This window comes from Neopelma chrysocephalum, unplaced genomic scaffold (genome assembly GCF_003984885.1).
Source record: "Neopelma chrysocephalum unplaced genomic scaffold, ASM398488v2 Primary Assembly neopelma1_100, whole genome shotgun sequence".
NCBI classification, from domain to species: domain Eukaryota; kingdom Metazoa; phylum Chordata; class Aves; order Passeriformes; family Pipridae; genus Neopelma; species Neopelma chrysocephalum.
In genome coordinates, this window is record NW_020897763.1 from 3,084,596 (window position 1) to 3,102,204 (window position 17,609).

General features: G+C 47.9%; 1 protein-coding gene across 4 annotated transcripts; it reads right to left on the bottom strand.

Annotated features, from left to right (window-relative positions):
• Nucleotides 1-576: 576 nt before the first annotated feature.
• On the bottom strand, nt 577-15,720 carry ZC3H11A (zinc finger CCCH-type containing 11A). Of its 4 annotated transcripts, none has more exons than XM_027695161.1 (18): nt 15,630-15,720; nt 11,719-11,771; nt 10,854-11,046; nt 10,508-10,627; nt 9,686-9,809; nt 9,072-9,275; nt 8,738-8,854; nt 8,219-8,299; nt 7,697-7,807; nt 7,007-7,069; nt 6,662-6,763; nt 6,405-6,470; nt 5,063-5,557; nt 4,467-4,540; nt 3,451-3,772; nt 2,543-2,712; nt 2,346-2,413; nt 1,580-1,844 (listed from the first exon to the last, which is right to left on the bottom strand). In XM_027695161.1, exons 3-18 carry the CDS (start codon nt 10,905-10,907, stop codon nt 1,580-1,582), a joined length of 2,436 nt encoding a protein of 811 aa, XP_027550962.1. In that variant the 5' UTR covers nt 10,908-11,046; nt 11,719-11,771; nt 15,630-15,720. The 4 variants fall into 4 exon arrangements, with proteins under 4 accessions (XP_027550963.1, XP_027550960.1, XP_027550962.1 ...); XM_027695160.1 differs by lacking the exon at nt 15,630-15,720 and adding an exon at nt 13,077-15,599; XM_027695162.1 differs by lacking the exon at nt 15,630-15,720 and having other exon boundaries at nt 577-1,844; nt 8,222-8,299; nt 11,719-15,599.
• Nucleotides 15,721-17,609: the final 1,889 nt, after the last annotated feature.

The window sequence follows — 17,609 nt, forward strand, 5'->3', positions numbered from 1 at the left end:
TTAATCAGAGGGCCATGTCCAGTCGTTCCTTGGACTTCACCTCCCTGGGCAGCCCCTTCCAATGCCTGACCACCCTTTCAAGGAGGAAATTCCTCCTGATGTCCAACCTGACCCTCCCCTGGCACAGCTTGAGGCCGTTCCCTCTCCTCCTGTCCCTTGTTCCCTGGGAGCAGAGCCCGACCCCCCCGGCTCCCCCCTCCTATTAGGGGGTTGCAGAGCCAGAAGGTCCCCCCTGAGCCTCCTTTTCTCCAGGCTGAGCCCCCCCAGCTCCCTCAGTTCTCCTGCTGCTCCAGCCCCTTCCCCAGCTCCAGCCCCTTCCCTGGACACGCTCCAGCCCCTCAGTGTCCCTCCTGAACTGAGTGACCAGAACTGGACACAGGATTTGAGGTCCCTCAGCAGCACCAGCACAGGGGGACAATCCCTGCCCTGGTCAACCCCCCTGAGCCCCCAAATCCCCCAGACCCCCCTCCTGCGCTTTTTTATTTATAAACACTCGGCTACAGGGAAGGAGGAGGCGACCAGACGGTGTTTAATACAATTCCTTAAATAAAATACACATAGAAACCAGAACCAGGAGGTCTGTACAGACATGAGCGGGGCGGGCGGAGGTGACCAGCCTACGTTTAATACCTTAAATAGAATACAAATATAAAATGGAAGAATAAAATATTTACAGAAACCATGGTATACACCAAAATCCCGCCTCCACGGGCTGATAGAGGAGGAGGAAACCTTCCATGCCCTCTTCCTCTCTCCCAGAGTCATTCCATGGGCATGTGAGACGGATGCTGGCGGACGTCACGGCGTGAGGAATTCCTTCAGCAGGATGAAGGATCGGCAGCTCAGGGGAGCAATCCTTGGAACCAAGAGGCACTTAAACCAATCCTTCCTTTCCCAATTCACTGCAGACGACGAGAGGAATCCTGGCTGCCCACCCCAGGATCCTGTTCCCATCGGGAAAAAGCACCCTGATAATTCAAAGTAAGGCTGGATGGACACACCCCAGCCACCGCCCTTGGCAGCGTGTTTGGTCCGAAATACTAATTAATCTGCTCCCTCCCCCCCCAGCTTTGTCATTAATTCCCCTAATTAAAGTCAAAATGACAGCGTACAGCAGTAAAACTCAAGAGTTGACATAGTAACTCCAGGCTTTGGGTACCAACTGTCCACGGGATCCGAACACGAAGTGCTGAAATGTGCTGAACGTTGGGTCGTGCCAGGGAGGGGGGAAGGTGGAAGCTTTTGTTTGAAGCCTTCAGAGCGTCACAGGATGAGCAGATCAGTTCACAACCACCACAGTCCGGAGATGGGATCTCTGTGTCCCCCAAAAAAACCACAAGTGCTTTGTCCACTCCGTGTGGAAGGAGCCACCGACAGTCCCAGGGAAATTCAGGACAAGTGCAGATCCTGCTTAATCCTGCCCATCCAACTGTGCCTTCAGCCTCAGCTAGGAAAGGATCACCTCCACGTATCCAACAAAATATACAGGTTTGGGGGTTGTGTAGGGGGAGAGTTTATGGTTGGGTTTTTTTTGGTGTTGTTTTTTTTTGTCTTTTTTTTTTTTTTAAGACTGTGCAGTTCAGCTGTCAATCATCTCCGAAAGTTCCAGAAGGAGGTCATCCTCGTCCTTCCCTGGGTCCAGGTCAATCTCTGCTTCCAGTTTGCCTCCTGAGATTTCCCAAATGAGCTTCTCGAAGTCATCCTCCACAGACAGAGGTGCTTTGGCAGAGCCCGTGGAGCTCAGCCGGCGCAGCTTCACCGGCACTTCTGAGGAAGCTGAAGTCGAGCTGGAGACCTCTGACTGTGCCAGGGAGTCTGCCTGGCTCCCGAGGTGGAGCTCAGGGCTGGCAAGAACAAGAGGGAACATCAGTGTGTGACATTCCTTACCTGGAATTTAACCCTCCTACATCTCAACCTCACACGGGGATTGTGATTCAGTTAACCTGGGACTACTTTTAGAGTCCAGGATCAGCAGGTACAGTTGTCAGTTTGGGGATTTATCCATGAAGAGACTTCTGGAGTCTGGGAAAGACAGGTCAGTATTTGTAGCCAGAGAGACTTTTCCACCTTTACTGATTTGACCATAAAAAGGGGAAGAAGTGAACCTCTACAGGCACTCAGAAAACCCAAAGAGTCACTGAAAAGCTGTACCCAAGTACAGCATTTTAAGAAAACCACCTAAATAAGCATTGCTGCTACAAAACTTACTTCAAATTAATTGTTTCTTTGTTGGGATTTTGGCACTGATTACCTCGAAACTCGAAATTTTCCACACGTGAACAAACCCACCTGTTTCACGTGAAAGTGGCAGAGATCAAGAAAAGGGACAAAGGTGTGACTGTTACCTGCTTTGAGGTTTTTCCCTCCGAGGTATGGAGACCAGGCTGTCCTCTGGCAAAGCAGGAGCCACGGCCTGGGGAGAAGGAAGACAGTAAAAATCTTCCCTAGATATTTCAGTTTTCCACCTTTTCTCCCAGAAGAGGGTGAGATTTGGCCATAAATGTTCCTGGGGACCCCCAGCTGGCTCGAGCACTGTCCTTACCGCAGCTGCTTTCTTGGCTGAGGGCTCCTTGGTGTCCCCACCGGTGGCACTGAGGGGCTTCACGGCCACCACGGCAGTGGGGTGGCTCTCGGTGCCCTTGCGTTTCAGGGCCTGCCTCGGGGAGGACGTGGCTCTCCCATCCAAAGGCTTCAGGCACACCTTGGATTTGGCTGGAAGAGAAGGAAGAGTGAGATGGCACAGCCTTGCTCTGCCTTGGGTCAAAAAAACAACAGGTTCTTAATAGTCCCATAATTATAGAATTGGAAAATAGTTTGGGTTGGAAGGGACCTTAAAGATCATCCTGTTCCACGCCCTGCCATAGGCAGGGACACCTTCCACTAGCCCCAACCCAGCCTTGAACACTTGCAGGGCTGGGGCAGCCACAGCTTCTCTGGGCAACCTGTGCCAGGGCCTCCCCACCCTTACAGGGAAGAATTTCTTTTGTGTATCAAACCTAAATTTCCCCTCTTTCAGTTTGAAGCCATTCCCTCTTGTCCTGTCCCTCTGCTTCCTGATGAACAGTCCCTCTCCAGTTGCCTTGTAGCCCCTTCAGGTCCTGGAAGGTGCTGTGAGGTGTCCACACAACCTTCTGTTCTCAGGCTGCACACCCCCAGCTCTCCCAGCCTGTCTCCACAGGGGAGGTGCTCCAGTCCCTTTATTGGCTCCGAGACCCCTCCTGGGCTTCCTCCACCACTTCCACCTCCTTCTTCTGCTGGGGGCACCAGAACTGGAAACAGGACTCCAGGTGGGGTCTCAGCAGAGCGGATCAGAGGGGGTTCTCCCCTCCCTTGCCCTGCTGGCCACGCTCCGTTGGACGCAGCCCAGGATTTGGTTTGGTTCCAGCACACGTGGCCCTTCTCCCCAGGCTGCTCTCATCAACACACCCTGAGCTGACACTCAACACTCACTTTTAGCTTTCCTTTCTGGAGGCTGGGCTGCCTTTTTCCCTGGGGACACTGCAGGGTCCTTCTCTGGGCTTCCCACCCCATCCTCCTGAGGCTTCACCAGTTTCCTCCTCCCCAGCTGATAAGCTGGTCCTGAAACCACAGCAGATTCAGGGCTCCCTGATGGGGGAGTTTTCTCCTTGGCTGGTTTCTCCACTGGGGTTGGCACAGCAGCTGCTTCCTTCTGAAGCTTCTCCTGGCGTTGCTTCAGCTGTCGCTTCTCCCACATGATCTCCTCCAGGCTCTTCACCTGCACTGTGGAATTAGCTGCACTCTGACCAGAGGGCTAAAAAAAAAATTAAAAAAGAAAAGGATTATTAGGACAAAAATCTAAGGAGATTCCACTAGGAAAATCTGGGTGGCAATCCCTCCAAAATGGCTCCATGTGGGACCATTGAAATCCAACATTTTTTGTGTAAAATGTTGCCTGTAACAAGATCCCTGCTTTGCTCTGGTAATAATGTTTCAAAAGCCTGCAATTCCCAACACAGCAAGCTGCTTTCATGGAGCAGAAGACTCTAGCTGTACTCTATCCATTCTTTTTAAGGACTACAAAGCCATACAAGCTCCCCCATACAGCCTGATGTCCTCTCGTGAAACCTCCAGCCTTTGTCATTGAAATACTCAGCTCAGAATTTCAAGACATGCCCAAAGTTTGCCAGAGAAAGCCACTGAGAACAAAACCATTCTCCCCACATTAACCTCTCGTGCTAAGAGGTTTCATTGTGAGGTACAATCAGAATAATTCCAGGTTTTAGTTCAAATTAATGAATTAATTCAAAGTGAGGGTTATGATGTTGTCTGGAAATGCTACTGGAAGTGACAGGACCTGGGACTTCACTGCAGCAAATACCAAATGAGGAAAGGTAGGAACACATTCCAACTGGGAGCAGGAAGTGAGTTTACACACAAAACATGGCAAAATTTATCAGAAATTTTATGTACAAATGTATATATCGAAGTTTTCACAACAGACTCACCTCTGCAGGTGCAGAGACAGTTTTTGGAGAAGGTTTGTTCAATTCCACTATCATTTTTTCTTCTCTTCCAGGTGCTTTAAAACAAGCAGAAGGGAAAAATAAGTATTTTGTCAACAGCAGAGGTAAAGAAACCTGGTTTCCTTGGTGTGTTTATTTTCTCATGTCTCAGGACAGAGGGAAAGGCTACAGGAAGCAATTCCTGAAGCTTCTCATCTCTCCCTCAATCTCTTTTTATGTGGTTTATATAATCTTAACGATGAGGTCTTTAATGCCCTCGTTAAGAAGCTGATACATCCTTCCCAAACACACATACATCAATAAACACATATTCCAGAGAGGAATGTAACCCTGGATTCAGCACAGGGAAGATCCCATACCACAAACCAATGGCAGAAAAATACAAGAGAGAAATCAGACCACAAAGCTCCTCAAGGAATGAATTTTCCAGTGGGAAATACGGAAAACTATCACGTAGTTTGTGGAATACAACAAGGTCCCTTTGACCTTGGTATTCACAGAAGGAAAAAGCAAAGTGAATCCTGAGGAAACGACTCATTTCCCCAGGGAAGCACTTCCCCAGGGAGGTACCTCCTTACCTATGAGCTTTGTGACCCGCAGGAGTTTCCTCCCTCTGAGGGCAGGCTCGGGCTGTGCAGGAGGAGCTGGCACATTCTCCCCGCTCTGCTGCATCCTCAGAGCTTTCTCCCTCTTGATCTCCTCCAAGGTTTTGATCCTCACTTCTCCCGCTGGCTTGGCTCTCCCTGGCTCTGCCAGCTGCACCCTGCCGGGCACGGCTGGAGCAGGAACGCTCCTCCTGGGCTCTCCCTCAGCTTTTGGCTTGGCAGGAAACTCCTCTGGGTTTTTTTCCTTCTCTTCCTCCAACCTCTTGTGGTTCTTCTCCGCCAGGGCTCCCGAGAGGGATTTGATGCGGACGGGGGGGGCAGGTCTGGTCCCTGAGCTGGGCTCCTCCACCCTCCGGGCCTCGCCGGGGGGCTTGGCCGGGGGCTCCCCCCGCCTCTGGCTCGCCCTCTCCAGCCGAATCTCCTCCAGGGTCTTCACCCGGATCTCCTCGATGGGCTTGGCAGCCTTCTCTGCCAGCAGCAAAAAAAGGGGAGCACCAGTGTTTAAACAGAGTCCAACAACATTGAGTCTCCAAAATCTGTCACAGCACTAAGGAGAGGGGGTTTGATGCTCTTCAAGATGATGCATCTGAGGTCAGTATCCTCTGCATAATCATGGAATGGGTTGGGTGGGAAGGGACCTTAAAGCTCACCCAGTTCCACCCCCTGCCATGGGCAGGGACACCTTCCACTAGCCCAGGTTGCTCCAAGCCTTATCCAAGCTGGCCTTGGACACTTCCAGGGCTGGGGCAGCCACAGCTTCTCTAGGCAGCCTGTGCCAGGGCCTCCCCACCCTCACAGGGAAGGATTTATTCCTAATATCCAATCTAAACCTACTGTCTGTGGGTGTAAATCCATTCCCCCTTGCCCTGTCACTCCAGGCCCTTGGAAATAGTCTCTCTCCATCTTTTCTGTCGGCTCCTTCAGGCACAAATAGATCACCCCAAAGCCTTCCCTTCTCCAGGCTGAACAATCCCAATTAACAATAACATTCTCCTCCTCTTTTAAACCACCTGAATTTTGAAAACCAGAACCAGTTCTTTTGTTACTTCTTAGGCCTTGTCTATCCATGGGCATCCCAAACCCCTGCTCCTGGGAATGGTTCTATCCTACTTGTGTGTGAGCAACTGCAGCTTCTGATGGATTAGGAGCATCAAACCTTGATAAGACACATGTGGGAGCCACCTCTGTGACAGCAGCCTCAGGACAGCTCAGCACCCCAGCAAGGGGCAGCAACTCTTTAAAATTAACTTTTAGGGCACTATGGAAGTTCATGGAAAGAAAAAAGGGGGAGCTGTATTTAATATCCAGTTATTACCTGTCTCTGTACTGCTCTGGTCAGAGGGCTGTCCCAGCCTCTCCCTCAGGGACTTCAGCACTTGAACTAAAACACAGAACAGAAAAGGTGAGGGAGACTGCACAAATCCTGATTTTGTGAGATGAGACAGGAGATCACTCCAGTGGGATTCAAAGTTACCTTGAGCCCTCAACCAACATGCAAAAAGAACCACTAGAAGGAGGAACAGAAAACCTAAGCAGAAAGTGTGGAGTGTAAAATCCAGGTGTGTTTGGTACCTGTGCCTCTCCTGGGGGCTTTCTCAGCATTCTCCAGCAGCTCTGTCTTCCTGCCCAGCCTGTCAGCAACGTTTCGCCTCAGAGGAAGGAAGGTTTTACCAGCTTCACAAAGACACAAAGGGGAAAACACTTTCAGAAGGTTTCTCTGCAGGAGGATTTTCCAACAGTCAGCCACAGACTTCAATCCTTCCAGGTTTATTTCCTGGTATTTGCCTTTCAGTTGCTAAGAGAATTTGGTGGGTTTGCAATCAATGCACATCATGTTATTTCCTCCCCAAAAATACCTTCCAGTATCACCATGTTTAGGTGAGGGCACCTAAAGAGCAGCTCACAAAAAGCTCTCACCTATGAGAGTTTTCCGTTTTCCCAGTCTGTCAGGAAGATTCAGCTGGATCACAGGATCCTCTCCTAAAACAAAGAATCATCTCTTCAGTGCACAGAAACCAGCAGCCAGTAAAAGCATCATCCTTCCAGCCCATGACCCTAAAAATGACACTCCTTTGGTAGCCAAACCCCATAACTAATAAATGACTGTGAGTAGAAGTGGTTCTACATGTTTTTTGCCTTTAAAAGGAATTTATAATTTCCTTTAAAATTAATTTATCACACAACTGCCACTGTCAGCCTCTTCAATGCTTCAAAAATTTGCTACTTGTATAATTCCATCTTCTCTATCTTCCCTTTCATTACTCCTGTTTTTAATTAACCTCTTCTCTGCACTCTCACTCTTGCTTTGCCATCAGCCTCTCCCTGCTGCTACTGCACTTCTACAACTCAACCTCCAAGTGAAATGTAACACATTTGAGAGTCTGGAGGATGTGATAAGATACGATCAGTTATGGCTTAATGAGAAAAACCTCTCCTTGATCTTTTAGTGCAACATAACAAATCCAGCACCTACAGATTCCAACCCTTTCCAACACAACCAGGGCCTTCAAGCATGAAGTGGTTTGAATTAGAAAAGGCAGCACCACATGTGTGAGTTAATTATTACTGAACAGTTTGATTTAGGAGCCGTGAAATGGAAGTTCTTACCTTCCTTTGAGGACAGAGTCACAGTTCTCAGCACTGTCCTGACGTTTTCCTTCTCTGGCACAGGAATTGTCCGAGCTTGGAGTGGATCAACAGCAACTCCTGAGGGACCTTCTGATCAGAGCATGGAACAAATACGGATGTTTAGGGAAACAACCCAACCAAACAAAACAGAAGAACCATCACAGAGACCAAGAACATCAGTTACTCATTACTGCCAAACACACAACAAGCAGTACATGTAAATAAGAGAGATGAGCAGTTTCCCTTGGATTTGCCCTTGGAATTCCAAGCAGGAACACCAGCTGCTTCAGAAACAGCTCACATGCCAAAGCAGCTCAAGGCCCCCAAAAGTCTGTCCTCCAAGCAGCTCTCAGCTGCAATAACCATCTCCCACTCTGAGCCCCCCAAAAAAACATCCTTCTCCTGCAAATTCCAGCTATTCAAGTAATAACAGAAGGATTAAAAACAAAGAGAAGGTGAACAGAAGGCAGAAGGACAGGAAAATAGGGGGTATTAACTCACCACCTTGCTTTTTGGCTTTTTCCTTTAGTTTCTTCAATTTGATTTCTTCGAGTGTTTTTATTCCGAAATTTAAATTGTCATCTGAAAGCAGAGAACAGTTCACGAAACTGAGGCTTAAAGGCATTTTGAATAAACCCTGTCAACACTCCCCATGAGTAAAAACAGCCCCAGAACAGATGGTATTTTGGTAAGGAATTGGCACCTTCCTTCACCCTCCTCCATCCTACAGGGTAACATCTCCACTTTCAAGCATCAATGTAATGTAGAGGGATTAAAGATTCCTCTGGCATTTGCACAATGTCTGAAAGGACACATCTGCAGGCATTTAAACTCCATGTTGTGGCTCTGTTTTGTTCCACAAAAGCAAACCAGGAGGAGTTTACCTCCTTGGGACATATGACATTATTAGATGGAAATCACTCCCTTCAGTGACCTCATGTTCTATTGTGTTTTTAGAACATATTGCTTTCAATTGTCAAATTCTCCTTCCAATCCATCCTCCTACAGCTGCTGGAATACCTTGCTTTGTATTAGCATTGGATTTCCTGGTGGAAATCAGCCTCAATCCATTATGGGCTTCTGTGGCTGGCTGCTGGACAGGTGTTTTAGTTTCTTCTCCTTCTTCAGAAAGCTGGTCTGAAAGGCAAAAATAAACCAATTAATTTATGGAGTAGGGATCAGACATGATTCTTCATGTTTATGCAGCTCATACAATGACATTTCAACCCATAAAGATATTTAGGACTCCAGACTCTTGCCTGTAGTTTTAACCACTCACTACAAAATTCAGGTATTATGTGATTTATATATTCATTTACAGTAGAAATACCCTCAGTAAATAAAAAATGCTCACCATCATCATCTTCATCATCATCTGCAGCATTGATGACAACTGGAGGGTGTGTAGGACTCGGGACATTTTCTGAGTTCTCCACTTTCATCACCCCCCTCAGCTGTGGGGAGGGGTTGGACTGCACAGATAGTTTGTTTTGCTGCAGCGACATCTGAGCCATTTTCCCATCGTCTTCTGCAGACTCAGGTGGACTTGGGAGTGTGGCTGAGGAAAAGGAGATCATCTGTCACCTGGCCAGGTCAAACTCTGACCCCAGTGTTGGAGGTATGACAGGGAAGGTAGATAAGATAAACCCACCTGGCTACTGAATTTAGTTTCCTTATTCCCCACCCCTGCTTACACTGTGGTTTCCTTCCCACACCCACCTCCCCACCCAGAAAGGATTAAATGAGGGGAAAGGAACCTGAAAGGCAAAGATCACAGAGGAGCTGAGCATGAAAATAAAATTAAACCCCAGAACTACATTCCATTCAGCTGAGAGCCTGTGACTGCAGACTCCTCCCTGCACTCATGAATGACCAATTCCCACAGCCTCTACAGTGTTTTACCCCATCCTAAGCAATATTCACGACTAAATATTGAATAATCACAGAAAATGGAGCTGAGAAACTCACTTTTGCTCGGGGGTAGGAAGAGCCCATCGACGTAACGGCCTTTGGTGTGATGGAAAGCACAGTTGGATTTCTGGCAGCCCCCGGGCTGGTTCTCCCAGTAACAGGCGATCTCACTCCGCTTTTTCTGAGGGAAGGGACAAACCCAAGCTCAGACTTGCAAAGAGATTCACTTTCATAACGTGTCAGAGACAGGACTGTTGCAGGGCAGTGCTGAAATGCCAGTCCAAATGTCAACTTCTCGCTAAAAATATTTCAGGGCATATAAACAGAGTTTGTGGAGGGGGGGGAACAACTAAATATTGTCTGGCTTTGCTTTCCTGTCACTCAGCTGGGGAAGACAGGCCAGCCTGACACATGAACTCAGGGTTAAACTAGTACAAAATCCAAAATAATGGGATTACTCAGAGGGAAAAATGGCTTCAAATGCCCAGGTTAAATCCACCTGAATTTATCTTTCAGAGCATTGGTTCCTTCCCATCTGATTTCTCCCCTCCCTCTACTGCTCCAAGAGGTTGGGATAATGTTATCTGAAGGCAGAAGGAACCTGCCAGGCCATTTTCCAGCCCAGCCCTCAGGAGGCTGTTTCCCAGCACATTTAAGCCGTGTGATCCACGGGGTTGCTTTTACCTCTGATTAAGCAAATAATATCAGCACCTAATACAAACATTTCCCGCCGAGATACACCTCAGAAATCGATTTTTCTTCCCCCCCCCCCCAGTGACCAATATCCCTTTAAAGTAGGTAAATCTATCCTGTAAAAGCACATTCACCCACCCACAGCACTGAAAAATGCTGTCAGTGCTTTGTTCTGCAAACACTCACATCGATTTCCATGTGTCTGAACCTGCAGACATTCCTGAAACAACGACCCTCCTGCCAGAGGGTGCAGACGGTCTCACTTCCCAGAGCAGCCTCACAGTGGCGGAAGGCACAGCTGTCTCCCTGGAATCCAAAGGGAAGCAGGAAAAAAAAGGGATATAAAACCAAAGCAGGAAAAAAAAAAGAGATATAAAACCATCCAGCCTAAAAAAATGCCCACTTTATTGGAGCTGGAAGCAGTTAATTGAGTTAACAGCAATCTGTGTGTCTCCTCACGTGCTTCCTCCTCCTCGCTTATAAACTAAGAAGGGAAAAACCAAATCCCAAAGGAAAATGCTCCCAAACACACCTTGTTGCACGTGGAATAGAAGTAGAAGTAGCAGTCGTCTCCCTGGTTAGACATAATGGATAAATTCCTGGAATGAGCTCGCAGGGTTTGCTCTCAGGGTCTTCCTCCAGACTTGGCAAGAACTGGCTTCACTTTTCTGGGACTCAAAGTCTTCTACTGGCTTAGAAGTGAAATCTTCTTTTTAAAAGTAACCCTGAAGAAAGGGATCAATAAGTGACAAATAACTGAGTAATGAGCATTTTTACAGCTGTTTTCTCTTAGACAAATTTATCTCTTGAGGGGAGCAATGTGTTGAAATCAGCTGGTCACAAAAACTCTGCCAAATTTGTGGAAAACCACATGAATGTTGTCAGCACAAGTCCTATTCTGTGATTTTAATCACAGTTATATATTTTGGAGCAGAGAAAAAACTAGTGTGTGGCTGTAAGCCTAAAAGTGAGCCACTTCTTAAAAAACTGGTCATAATTTTGAGTTATTAATGATGCTGATATAATTTATATTGATAATATAATTGATACTGATATATTGATAATACAATTGGTACTGATATATTGATAATACAATTGGTACTGATATATTGATAATAACTGATATTGATATTACCTTTCAAATTATGCCTTAATAATTACATATAAATAATAATAGTAATAATAACAGTATCTTAATATAATTGCTCAATAATATCACATTAATATGACTTAATAACACCACATCTTAATAATATCCCATCTTTTGAAATGACATTTGAATAATATGACATTTGAACTATTACATGATTAATCAATTATTGACTAATAATTTCTATCAAATACAACAGATACATCAAACATTTTTCCAGTCCCTGTGGATTTTGGGGTTCACACACCTGGACAACTTCAGCACAGACTTTGATCTTCCCAGACATCCAGTTCCCTTCTCCTGTAGGCCGAACCAACACTTGAGTCCATGAATTAATAACAAAGGGGTAGAAAGAATTTTCCTTCTCACATTGCCAAGGGAACCTCTCATCCACAATTCAAACTTAGGATGTGCTCTTAAACATCTTACAACTAATGGAGGAAGCAAGTCCATTGGAACACTGTGAGCCTGGAGACAGCCAGGGTTACTTAGCTCTTCCAAAAAAACCACCAAAAAACCACCAAAAGAAGCCCCAGCGCATTTAAAGATGAACTTGGGATTCAAAGTGGCTGCAAAAATGAGGCTCCATCTTCCACAGCCGGGCAATTTCTAATTTTTTTTTTTTTTTTTTTTTTTAATAATTTAACATTCAGTAAGTTGCAATTTCTGGTCTTCCAAGATTTCTTCACCTATTAAGAAAACACAAAAACCTTCCCCCCCCATCTTTATTACCTGTACAGAAAAGCCCACATTTGTGTGTATAAACCCACATGCACAGATGTGTTTATACACACGCCAGAGGAGGGAGAATAAAGTGAGAGTGAGAGCAAAAAATGAGAATTTCTGGCTGTTTGCCACAGCAAACTGCAGGCAAAGCCTCTCATTTGGAGAAAACTGGGGGGAAAAAATGAAATATCTCCATAATATCTGGATAGGAGTCGGGGGGGATGCTGCCAGGGATTAGTTGGGACGGGGGGTTTTGGGGGCAGCACACAAACATCCCTCCATGCACACGGGACAAACACATCCAGCCAGGGGGGTCCATCCCTCGGGAATGGCTCTAACCCTCAGCAGACAGGTCAGGAGCAGGAAGGATAAAGCAGATCAAGGACACAGCAAGCCTTGGGAAGCAGGGAAGTGCCCCCGGTTGGAGTGGCATGGCTGCATGAAACCACGGGGCGTGAAACGCTTGGATTTTGGGAAATAATTTGGTTTTCCATCACATGCTACAAATTTGCTGTTCCCTAATCCATGTATCCATCATCATATATCGCTGCAGGATCATTTGGAAATGGCTCAGGTCCAATCCAGCTGATGGTTTTTTGGTGCCACCAGAACCCGATTTATTGAGCTACAGCATTTTTTTTTATGTGAGGTCGTACACTTATTTTTATATTCTTATAAAATTAAGATTTTTAGGATTCTCGGTTGATTTTTTTTTTAAATGCCACAAAACCTGCAACCAGACCAGCTAAAATTCAAATAAAAGTGATTTACCCCTTTCACTGCACATTTCTGTGCAAAAGGATTTCGGATTCTTGGGGACAAAACTGAATGAAATCGTTCTTACAGATCAGTAATAAATGGTTGGAACCTTTTACTCACACAAACACTAGTGAATTTTCCAGGGTTTTGGTTTTTTTTTTTTTGGCAAGGAATTTTCCCAAATCTAAAATAAAGAGAGGAAAAGTTGGGTTCTCATACGTGTTATTGTTTTTTGACTGCTTGATAAAGGGAATAAAACAGGAGTTTAAGTGCAAGGTTTCTTTCCCTTCTTCCATATCCATGGGATTATTCACTCTTGACCTTTAGCACCTTCAAAAACAGACTTTGTGTCATCCAGATTCCTCGGAATCTAATTCTAAAAATTCCCGGAGCTCCTACGTGTGGAGGTTCAAGGAGACACATTTTTCCAAGTGCTTTGCTTTTGGGAGTTTTAGATTAAATTTCAAGGCCGAATTCTTCAGTTTGCACAAGGCAACACTTCAATCCATGGTAATTAAGGGCTTGGCTGAGCAAAGGCATTCACACACAAATCACAAGGAATTTCCAGGCTGGAAGGTGGCATTTCCTTTCCTTGGGAAGTGAGACACACCTATAACTCAACATTCCTACATCCACCAGCTTGGGGGGGAAAAAAAAATATCCCTTCAGATTGAGTTCCTTTAAACTAAATCAGCTCAGCAGTTTTCCATATTCCACATTTGGGTTTCCATATTTCCATATTCCTGTTCAGAATTTCAATGGATCTTGTTTAAGGAATGGGAATAAAGCAAAACTTTAAAACAATTAACAATAACAACAAAAAAATCAACAAAAAAACCCACAAAAACCCCAACAAAAAAAACCTTAAAAGTTCTAAACTCCATGAAGGTAATTTAATTATAAAAAAAATTTAATTGAACACCTTTTTTCTTTAATTTTAAAGTGGCAATCTGAGTGCTAAGCAAAAATCAACTGAATTCACCCCAGAAAATCTGAATAAAAATGAGTAACTCTGGTGCACTCAGCGGGCCTCTGATCCAAGTTGATGAGAACTTTAAACACTTTTTTCCCCCAGAACTCCAGTGAAATGTTTGTATTAAGAGATTTTGAACCCATTTTGTAAAAAAAGTACAGCTACAGTAGCTGAGGGTCAGGAAAAACATGACCAAAAGCAACATAAACTTTATATATTTTAAGGGAAGATAAATAATAGAACGAAAACCTGTTCAGTGTATTTTAGAAGCTTCTCCTTCCTGGTACTGCAGAACCAATCCCATTCCCTGGCTGATTTCCCACCTTCCTGACCTGCCTCTGCCCTGGATTGAAGAGCAAGAAGGAAGCAAACCTTTCTGCACCTCAAAAAACACCTGAGAGCAGATTCCTTGCACCACCCTGTGGGGAATTTTTGGTTTTGAAGCCCCAAGATTTCCCTGGAAAAGCTTCTCCTGCTGCTCTATTTGTGCCTTTAATTCCTTACAACAATATTTGATGTTTCAAACCCTCCATTTATCCACTGACAAGGGAGGAGAAGAACCAGGAACTACGTGTTCTACCCCCCTTTACAACCATTCTCACTGTCCACCGGCTTTTCCTCCTCCAACAGGCACCAGGAATCAACCCCAAACCCAGGGAAGCTGCTAAATCCACTCCTGGATGAGACAGGAATAATTAAATAAAACTCTCCCGTTCTTTCCCTGTTTCTGAACTCAATCCCGGGGCCTGGCAGCGATTTGCTGTGAAAACCCCCCCTCCTCACTGAAACGTTTTCCTGAATCCCAAAGAAGCTCAGTTTCCCCTGGAAGCAGCCGCTTGGAAAGGGGCCACTCCAGCCGGGAAGTGACTCCAAGAGGAAGTTTTTCCTGGACACATCCAGGGGCACCTCCAGCCCACCTGCTCAGCTCAGTGTGTGACCAATTCAACCCCGTGGTTCTGTTTCCCTTCCAACCCCCTCCTGTCTCCGGAGATCTCCCTTTTTATAGCCAAAATAAACCAGTTTTACTGTGGAATTGCGGCCCAGAGCTCGATCCCTGGGAACATCCTGGAGGCTCCACTGCAACGGGAAAAAAAAAAAAAATCCCTTCTGGCGCTTCCATAACAAAACCATCGATGGGGAGAAGAAAACAGAAACCTCTCAGCTCCAATCCTTTAAGAAACAAAACCCCAACAACCCCCCCCCGCCCCTGCGCGATGGCGTCGTTTTAAACGCCCTAAAAAGGAGGAATTAAGAACCGGGTGCACCCAGAGTTACTCAGATCCTACGGAACGAGGAGCAATTAGATGACTACACTAGAGATGCCCCTCAAAGGCTTTGCTAGGGCAGGGGAGACAAAAGGTTTTACCTGGAAATAAGGATTTTTATGAAGCAGCTGCTCTGGGGGGGGTGAGGGGGGAAGCCCTGGGGAAGGGCCTGGGGCCTACCCGGGCACGGAGCTCCCCCCTCCCAAAAACCCTGCGGGAGGGAACCCGCCCCATCCCAACCTCATCCCACACCGTTCCCGCCTCACTCCACCTCACCCCGGCCCCCCCCCCGCCCCGGTGGCCGCGGACACCCCTGTGGGGAGAGCGCGGGGAGACGCGGCCTGCGGCCCCCGCGGAACGGGCCAGAGGGGCCATCCCTACGGCCGCCGCGGGCTACCGAGGGGGCTGTTATTTATGGTCGATCAGGGACTTTACCGAGCCCCCGGGGGCCGCCGTGTCCCCGCCGCGTCCCCGCGCTGTCCCCGCGATCCGCCGGGGCCGCCGCCGTCCCCCGCGCCAGGCTCAAAGATGGCGCCGCGCGCACCGGCAACCTCAGCCCACCCGCCGCCAAGATGGCGGCCGGAACGGCTTCAGAGCCCGCCACTTCCGGCCGCCGGCACCGGGCGGGGCGGGGCGGGCGGGCGCCGGAAACACGGCGCGGGCGGGAGGGTTTGCTGTGGGTTTTGGGTTTTCCTTCTCCCCGCCAGCGCCTCAACCCCCCCAAAAACGCTCAAAAAGGGTGCAGAGCCCTTCGCTGCGGGGCGGATGGGATTGTGGCTTCTTCCCCTCCCCGTGCCCACGGAATCTGAGGTTGGAAGCCCCCTCCCAGATCGAGGCCAACCTGTGCCCGGTCCCCACCTTGTCCCCCAGCCCAGAGCACTGAGGGCCGCGTCCAGTCCTTCCTGGGACACCTCCAGGGATGGGGACTCCAAACCTCCCTGGGCAGCCCCTTCCAGTGCCTGACCGCCCTTTCCATGAGGAAATTCCTCCCGGTCCCTAAGAATGATGCTCATCCCCCATTCCAGGGCCCACCTGCCCGACCGCAGCCCCTGAGGTGCCGTCGCCTCCCTCACGCTGTGTCAGGGATATATCCCTTCCATACTGGAAGATGTTTTGAGTTTTCAACCCGTTTTCCCAGCCTCGGGATCCTTCAGGCCGTGCTGCCCCACGAGCCTGGCTGGGTGTTTTGAGTATCAACCATTAATTACTCTGCCCAGATTCTATAGCCCATCACAGACCTCAACCTGCCTCAATCTGTGTTCCTCCTCTCCCTCTTGGTGTGCCAGTGACCCACTTTTCCCTTTTTTTTTGGCTCTGGAGCACCAGGAAAGAGCCATCCCAGGAGCAGGAGCCACGTCCATCCTCGTAGAGAGGGGCCCTGGGCAGCCCAGCTCTGGCACAGCCATTTCCCCTCTCAGTGACTTCAAAATCCTATGATTTGTTTGGTTTCTTTGCATTCAGCCTGGACTATGTTTCCAAAAAAAAAAAAATAGGAAGGATTGTGGCTGTTGTGGTTTTTTAAGAGCTGGGCATGGACACGTCCCTGGGAAAGCAGGGAAGAGGCTGATGCTGCACAGCAAAGCTTTTCCACCCCATTTGTGTCGCTTGGCATCAGCTCCAAGGATCGGCTTGGAGATGTTTTGAACTTTTGGATCCTCACAGCCCAGTGGGATCTTCTCATCATGGTCCTGGAGATACTAAAGACACAGAGAAGCCACTGCCTCTCCATGAAAAACAGCTCCAGTGCGATCAACCTGCTTGGGAAGGAGAGTATTTAGGGGGCTGGTGGCTTTTATTTCCCGTTGTCCTTCTTGTCTGGGCAAAGGGAGGCAAAGTACTCTCGGTATGGAGGCAGGACAGGGCTCAAAGCTGATCTCCAGGACTTGGAGATCACAACCTCCACCAAGGATCACCTCAGAGACACCACATACGGGATTGGGGAAGGGGACAAGGGGAGGAACTGTTCCTGGGGACTGGGACAAGGGAGGATCTGTGCTCCAGGGAATAGGACAAAGCAGGATCTGTGTTCCAAGGGAATGGGACAAAGAGGGATCTGTGCTCCAGGGGAATAAGACAAGGGAGGTTCCGTGTTCCAGGGCAGCTCCACACAGCCCAGCAGCACCAATTTGCTGCCGTTTGATGGCAAATCCTGGACTTTGCTCGGAGGTGGGAGAAGCCACACCCGAGGCAGAGTCCTGGGTGTGACCAGCCAGCCCTGGACACTCAGCAGGGAGGTTTACACAGAGATAAACCCCAACCCCAGGGGAGCTCTGGTGGCAGCAGGGGCCGTTTTGATCCCCATCCCTCCTTCCTCCCCGCAGGCCCCACTCCCACGGGAAGCCCAGCCGTTCCTCCAGCGCTCGGAGAGGGCCTGGGATGGATTTCACAAGCTGCTGGACACACTGAGGAGGTCAC

Coding starts and splice junctions, on each gene's coding strand:
- ZC3H11A (XM_027695159.1), bottom strand. CDS start 10,907: ATGTCTAACCAGGGAGACGACTGCTACTTCTACTTCTATTCCACGTGC. Junction 10,628..10,853: donor TCTATTCCACGTGCAACAAG/GTGTGTTTGGGA, acceptor TTTGGATTCCAG/GGAGACAGCTGTGCCTTCCG. Junction 3,773..4,466: donor CTGTCTCTGCACCTGCAGAG/GTGAGTCTGTTG, acceptor TTTTTTTTTTAG/CCCTCTGGTCAGAGTGCAGC.